The sequence below is a fragment of the Miscanthus floridulus genome, chromosome 19 (assembly GCF_019320115.1).
Source record: "Miscanthus floridulus cultivar M001 chromosome 19, ASM1932011v1, whole genome shotgun sequence".
NCBI lineage: Eukaryota > Viridiplantae > Streptophyta > Magnoliopsida > Poales > Poaceae > Miscanthus > Miscanthus floridulus.
This window is the reverse complement of record NC_089598.1, coordinates 2,092,953-2,100,265: the sequence shown is the minus strand read 5'-3', so window position 1 is coordinate 2,100,265 and position 7,313 is coordinate 2,092,953. Positions and strand designations below refer to the sequence as shown.

The 7,313-nt window shown below is 50.5% G+C and overlaps 1 protein-coding gene across 1 annotated transcript; it reads right to left on the bottom strand.

Annotated features, from left to right (window-relative positions):
- Window positions 1–4,969: 4,969 nt before the first annotated feature.
- Window positions 4,970–6,951, bottom strand: LOC136528799 (UDP-glycosyltransferase 72B3-like). Its single transcript, XM_066521785.1, has one exon. The coding sequence runs from the start codon at window positions 6,848–6,850 to the stop codon at window positions 5,438–5,440; it is 1,413 nt and encodes a 470-aa protein (XP_066377882.1). The 5' UTR covers window positions 6,851–6,951; the 3' UTR covers window positions 4,970–5,437.
- Window positions 6,952–7,313: the final 362 nt, after the last annotated feature.

The following is a 7,313-nucleotide window of genomic DNA, read 5'->3' as shown; positions in this document are numbered from 1 at the left end:
TAGATATATCTACCTATGAGTCCTACTAGTATAGGTCGAGTAGCTGCTATGCTCAGGATATCGGTAGCGTGAGTAACCTGTCGTTACTCACAATAGGTGATAATTATGATCACTTATCATAAAATGGTGGAAAGGAAAAATAGAGACCGGGCAGGGATATGGTTTCGGTATTGGTGGGTGTAAGAGGTTGTGTTCTACGGCCAACAGGACATAGCTTGATTACACTTTTTTCCTGTCGGTGTCGGATAAGGACCGGTCATTGCATTGTGTTCTAGGTAAGTCACAAACTTATTATCCTAAGCACATACTTAGGTATGGGCACAGGAAAGACTTGTTGCTCTCTTGTCGTGGGTTCCGGTTCTTTCCGGACCGACTGATTGGAGGCGGGGATGGTGGAGGTCTAAACACCGCGCTAAGTCCGAGACTCAGGAGCGAGGGCTTGGAGTCCAAGTTTGGACGGGGACTTGGACCTCATGACAGAAGAGTGAAGGCTTGGACCTGCTTGTGCCTGGGGTACAAACGGGGCGTGTGTTTTCAGGGTATCCAGCTGTGGACATTGATTCGTGAATCGCCGACGTTACGATACGACTTGTCTGCAGTCTAGCACCGTAGTAAGAACTGAAAGATGAAAGGTTATGAAATAGAACTGATTACTCAACCCTTGCTTGAAAGTAGAACATGTGCTTACATAGAATGGCTAGATAATAAATTAATCATAACAGCTAATAATAACATAAATAAGGATTCACTACTAGAATTGCTTTCTGCAAAAAAAAACCCAGCAAACCATAAAGCTTTGCATAACCCCTGGAGTCGGGAAATTATTCCCACTAATCGGATAAGTCTTGCGAGTACATTGTGTACTCAGGGTTTATTTACCCCTGTTGTAGGTTCAACTTGAGGAGTACCGTTGTGTGAATGATTCTTTTGGTGGGCACAGATGGATCCTTGTTCATTATCGATAGATGTTTATTATCATTTTGCTGTTTAATATTCCGCACTCTGAATTTGGCAATGTAATAATGAATTTTAAAGAACTCTGGATGTATAAAATGGACTAAGTATTGTAACTCGTTCTCATTATTGGATCCTTAGGAAAAAAAAATATGAACTATTCGGGCTCTTCTTTGGGGTGTGCCCGACGGAATTCGTCCGCTGTAGCTCGCTTTCGGGGTGCTTAGTGTCTGGTGGAAAACGAGCGCCTCCGTAAGTGTGTTATTTCGGACGGTTCTGCCACAGTTTCTGGGCTGATAAGCCCGGCTGGTGCTGGTTTGTTGTGAGAGAAAAACACTGTTGGCTGACTGATAAGCCCTAGCTGAAATCAACAAGCGAATAGGCTGAATGAGTTCGCTCTCTGATTTTTTTTAATTTAAAGAATATTATTTTCATAAATAATTGAGCTATATGTTCAGAGGGTGCTGTTATGGGAAAACTGTAATTATAGCTAGGTGCCTGTTTGCTATTGAACGACCGGTGATAAGATGCGTCACGTAAGCTAGAGACTGTCTACGTAGACGTCTATTGACCATTTAACCTATCAGCTGTCTGAAAGCCGATTAGCCTTTTGACATGTACATCCACGATAAGGTGCATGTAGCCTTTGCGAATTTGGGTGCACGTGAACGAGAAAGAGCCACATCATCTATAGTCATATTGGCTTTGGGTTGTCGGTAGACTATCGGTAACGCTCTCTATCGAGTATCCATCCAGCGAGACACACATTTTCATTGGGTCCGCGGACCAGGTCTGACCGGCCCAACTTCAATCACGGTTTCTCAATTTTATTTTAAAAAATTAGATGTTTCTCTTTCCTATTCATCCACTGTGGCCGATTCCACGGGGACAGACCCGCCTCACGCCGCACGCCCTGCTCGTGCCTCACTCCGCGCGACGGACCCACCTCGCACCGCGCGCACCACTGCCCATGCTTCATGCCTCACGCCGGACCCGCCTCCGCACCCTGCCCGTGCTTGCGCCACGCGCCGTCCACACTTCGCGCCCACTCCCCATGCCGTGTCAACAAGCCTTCGTTGGACGGCAGCATGAGCACATGTTCTAACCATATATTTCATGCGTTTCATATTATGTTGCATATGTTTTATCTGGATGTTGCAAAAGTAGATCCTGGTGTTGTATATGTTGCAATGGCTATACACGTATGTTGCAAGTGTATATTTCAAATGTTTCAGCTGTTTCAAACGTGTGTTGCAAGTGTTTTATCTGGATGTTGCATATGTTGCACTGGCTATACATGCATGTTGCAATTGTATGTTTTAAATGTTTTAGCTATTTCAAACGTATTTTTGCGAGTGTTTTATCTCGATGTTGAATATGTTACAGTGTCCATACGCATATATTACAAGAGTATGTTGTAAATGTTTCATCTGTTTCGAATGTATGTTGTAGCAAATGTTTTATGTTGCAACTGTTCCGTAAGACGCAGGAAGTGGGCGCAGCGGAGGTGGTCCCTTGAGGGCAGCGGTCCCCGCGCACATGGCAAGCGAAGCGGGCGCAGTCGCCCCACGTGCGCATGCGTACTGCTGCTACTGCAGCAGCAGGCGGGCCCGGGCCAGCATGCACGTTAGCAGTAGCGCGGGCAGGTGCAGCAGCGGGCGGGCTGACAGGAGTTGCATGCCTTGGTCTTTGATCTCCTTATGATCACACGGTCAAACTCAAGCCCCATTAGCTTTTTCTGACTGATTCAAGCAGGGTGCCGGTCTCTCCCATAGACTATTGAGTTTTTCTTCATCACTTACATATATTTTCAGTAAAAAAGCAAATTAAAAATGTTCTTTATTAGCAATCAGTATGCCAACAGGCCTATCAACCAGCAAATTGCAGGCAACACTAATCGGCTTGTCCGCTTATAGGATGTCGATAGGAGGCCTTCTAATTGCCGGCTGAACTTGTGTAGCAGTCGGGTGCTATGGAGGTCTATTAGCAATTCAAAAAGTCGATTACTGCCCTATCGGCTATTGGATTACATGGTTATATTTTCATCTTTCTTAAAACTAACACTTATTTTTGCAATTATTAATTATTAAAACAATGTATTTTTCTAAAAAAGATCCATCATTCTCTTAGGCCAGTTTTGAATTTTATCAACACTTTCTAAAACAACATTAAGTCCTCGTCAATGAAACTCTTCTTTTTTCAAAAATTGGAAAGCGCAGCACACCGATAGTGGGCTAGGCTCATAAAATCTTTTTTAGCCCTGGACTCCTAGGGAGTGTTCGACTGGTATGAATTCGGCACTGTTTATGCTGGAATTTACTGTTTATGCTGAAATGTTGTGAGAGAAAAACACTGCTCCGGCTGAAAAAAAAAAGTGGAACAAGCCAGCCGAACACTCCCCTAGGGGCCCGTTTGGCAGGGCTCCTCCCGGCTCCTGCGGATGAGCCCTGCCAAACGTTTTCTAGGTGGAGCCCTTTTTCAGTAAAAAGCAGAGGTGTCGGAGCCGTCTCCTCCAAAACGGCTATAGCTCCTCTGGAGTAGCCCTTCTAGAGGAGTCGTGCCAAACACCCTCTAAGTATATAAGTGTAGTTTCTGACTGAAACTTTTTTTTAGCCCTAGACTCCCAAGTATACAAGTTGTAGTATCTAAACTCTATACCTAACACACTCACACCACATGGACGCGCACTATACACCACTAGCGTCCTTCGAGAGATTCACGAAGCCACATGGACCTCGTAAACAACGGACACATCATATACCTAAGTCCCAGACCTACCAGAAACAAATGCGAACAAAATCCCAAGGTGAGAGTGAGACACCAATGCTGTCCCAACCCCCATCAGTCCTTGCCTGGCACGGACCCGTGCCGGGCCGGGCCAGGGCAGGCTGGTCCGATGGACATCTATAGTCGAGTCCAAGACTAGAACCCTGGTGGGCAGGAAGCCAGCCTCGGGCTCCCACCACTCGCGCTACGCGTGGTCCTCCTAGGTTGTTTGTAAGTGGTATCTCACCCTCCTGTGCCCGCCCATGCAGGTTGTGTTTCTGTTTTTTCTATGTATGCCCGCTGGTTCAATTTTGAAATTCTTATATTCTCAGGAGTGCGACACGGCTGCAGCGTTGCCAGCGGCTGCGGAGTTGTGGGCGGCGACGGGGTCGGTGGATCTATCGGTGGGGGTGGGGCGGCGGCGGCGGATCTGTTGGCAACAGCAGCGTAGGAGGTGGACAACGGTTGCGGCAGTGTTGGCGTTTGTTGTGGCGGCTGCGGAGTTGTTGGCAACGGCGGCGGCAGGAGCGTGGCCGTCTGGAGTGGTTGTGGCATTGTTGGCAGCGGCGTTGTTGACGCGCACGAGCTTGGTATCGAGGTAGGTGGCAAGTCCTTTTGTTGTCTGCCTGCGCGTGGCTTCGCTTCCTCAATTTTATTTCGTTTGGCATAGGGAGGGTTGCATCGTTGCCTGTTCTGGGAATCATAGCAACTAGAAATATATTTCAGCTGTGAATCCTATCCGCGCCTGCATTCTGGTATTTACCTTGTGGGGAATTGCAGGAGTAGCGTCAGGTAGGCGTCTGCCTTTGCTTCCCCTGCATCTCGCGTGAAACATTGGGTTCAAAGAAGCAGAACACTTTACTAGATTATCTCCACCTGTGCATCTAATTTCTGTTCGAGGAAAAATAAAAGAGTTTATATGTGTTTAAGGTGCTTCAATTTTTCTTTGTGTTCTCTGTGTTTCGGATTCTTAATTTAGTAGATCGCGATCGATCCGCTGGTGTCCGTCCTGCCATACAGGACGATATGCCAATGCATGCGATCGACGTCATCATTTGTATAATCATCATGACATCATCATCCCATGAACACAAGCTTTGTGTATGTAGTTGATCATCATTTGTAATTACAACCAATGAAACCACAGAAAATAGTTCCACCAATTTTCTTTTCCCACATAGTGCTTTCACCCATTTATATACTTATAAACTGAAAGGCCAATTCAAACACGTACGAGAAGTTGGTAAGTTGCCTAAAACTATATCACGACAAAAGAAGTACAACCAATTGCCATCCTATTATTGTATCCATAACATCAATAAATTATTAGATTTCTGATGAAGAGATAAAATTTCAGAAATCTATCACATAATCGGAACGAGCAACCCTTTGGCGGTAAAGTAATCTATGACGACGCATGTTCTATGGGCATATTCCAATGATTATTGGACATGACCACACAAGTGAAGATGAAATAAACATCACGAATTTCTCAAACCCTTCACATGTAACCATGTAAGAAGCGACCGAACTGGTCCTCTCTGTAAATTAACTTAATCAATGCATACATATAATTAAGGAATCTGAAAGAACACGAACGCTGATAGCTCATGATTTGAAAGAACACGAACGCTGGGAGAGGATTGCATTGCTAAGTGGTCATGGCCTCATTTTTTTTTTTTGGAGATTTAAGTGGTCATGGTCTCATGGGCACCTTCTAGTTCGCTTCTGCCTCCCACTTGTCCACCACCTCATCAAGTGCCGTCGTGGCGGCACCACCCTCACGGAGTCCCTCTGCCGCAGCCTTGTGCAGCTGGGCCACCTTCACCCGCACCATGGCTCCTTTCCCTTCCCCTACCATCAGCTCCCTCACCACCGATGCGATGGTCTCCTTATCCTTCCGCTCGGGCAGCCGTATCGCAGCTCCTGCCCCCTCCGCCAGCATCACCGCGTTTAGCCGCTGCTCGGCGAACAGCGGCCACGCCAGCATCGGCACGCCGTGCACCAGGCTCTCTAGCGTGGAGTTCCACCCACAATGCGTCAGGAAGCCTCCGGTGGCCGTGTGGGCAAGCACCCGTGTCTGCGGTGCCCACGACGGCACCAGGAGACCCACGTCCTTTGTCCTCTCCAGGAATCCTTCCGGGAGGTAGGCGAAGGGGTCCTTGTTGCTCTCTGCATTATTGTAGTAGTTGTCGCTGAGCGTGCCCTCGTCGCTGGGGCTGCGCACCACCCAGAGGAAGCGCTGCCCGCTGAGCTCCAGGCCAAGCGCGAGCTGGTGCATCTGCTCCTTTGGCAACGCGCCGGCGGAGCCGAACGAGACGAAGATGGCCGACCTGGCCGGCTGCCGGTCGAGCCACTCCAGGCACGCCGCACGCGGAGACGATGGTGGAATCGCTCCGGACTGCCGTATCAGCGGGCCGATAGGGTACACAGGCGGCCGGCCGGGCTCTGGCTGGCGGAGCACCTGGGCAGCCTCAGGCTCGACGGCGTCGAAGGAGTTGACGAGGATGGCATCAGCCTCACGGTAGCGCTTGGCGAGGTGCACCATCACCATGTAGGACGGGTTGGACCTGTCCTGGAGCGGCGAGGGTATGTCCGACCCCGGGACGGGCACGCAGCCGGGCAGGCGCACCGGCTCGGCGAGGTCCCGGAACTCGCCGGCGACGGACGCCGCGAGGTCCGGGAGGCGGAGAACGAGCGAGAGCGCGTGCAGGTTCATGGGCATGAAGAGGCAGCGCGTGCTCACGCCGGCGTCGCGCGCGGCGTCGAACGAGTCCATCCCGAACTGGTCGGCGACGAACGCGACGAGGCGGGTGGTCTCCCTGAGCTCCGAGAGGATGCGCGTGAGCGCGGGCAGGGAGCGCGCGCACTCCTCGGACATGAGCGTCTCGATGGCGGCGTCGCGGGGCAGGTCGGAGAGGTCCACCGGCGGGAGCGGGCGCGAGGCGACGGAGGGCGGCAGGGACGCCAGGAGCGCGCGCTGGGTGGTGGACGCCGTGGACGCGAACGTGAGGAGCGTCGCCGTGGCGCCGTGCCGCGATGCGAGGCGCTTGGCCAGCTCCGCGAGCGGGATCAGGTGGCCCATCCCCGGCGTCGCCAGCATGGCCACGTGCGGAGGCCCGGTCTTCATGCGAGTGGTTTTTCCGGCCGGTGTTTGGAGGCGGTGGGTGGTTGTTGCGCGCGCACAGTCAAGAGACGGAGACGGAGACGGAGGTCGGTCTGGCTCTGGTGTGCTGCGAGTTTTGCGTGCAGGTGTGCTGCGTTTTTATACGCATGCAGCAGAGGCGATCAGTCAAAAAGCTACTCTGACTTCGCTTTAAGCCCTCAATCATGGGGGGGTCCTACGGCGGCTGCAGGTATAGCTGCAGGCTGTCCTCTGCATATGGCCGTGCGGGGTGGCTTCAGCCGAACCTTCGGTCGTGACATCACGCGTGACCGTCGTCACGCCCCACATGCACGCATCTGATGCAGATTGATGTATTGATTGATGACTCTGAACAACCGTACTAGTCATCATCAATGTTAATTAAGACACTAATGTGCATCCAAAATGTGATTTCACAAATACTGTAAGAGGAGAAAATCTAAGAACA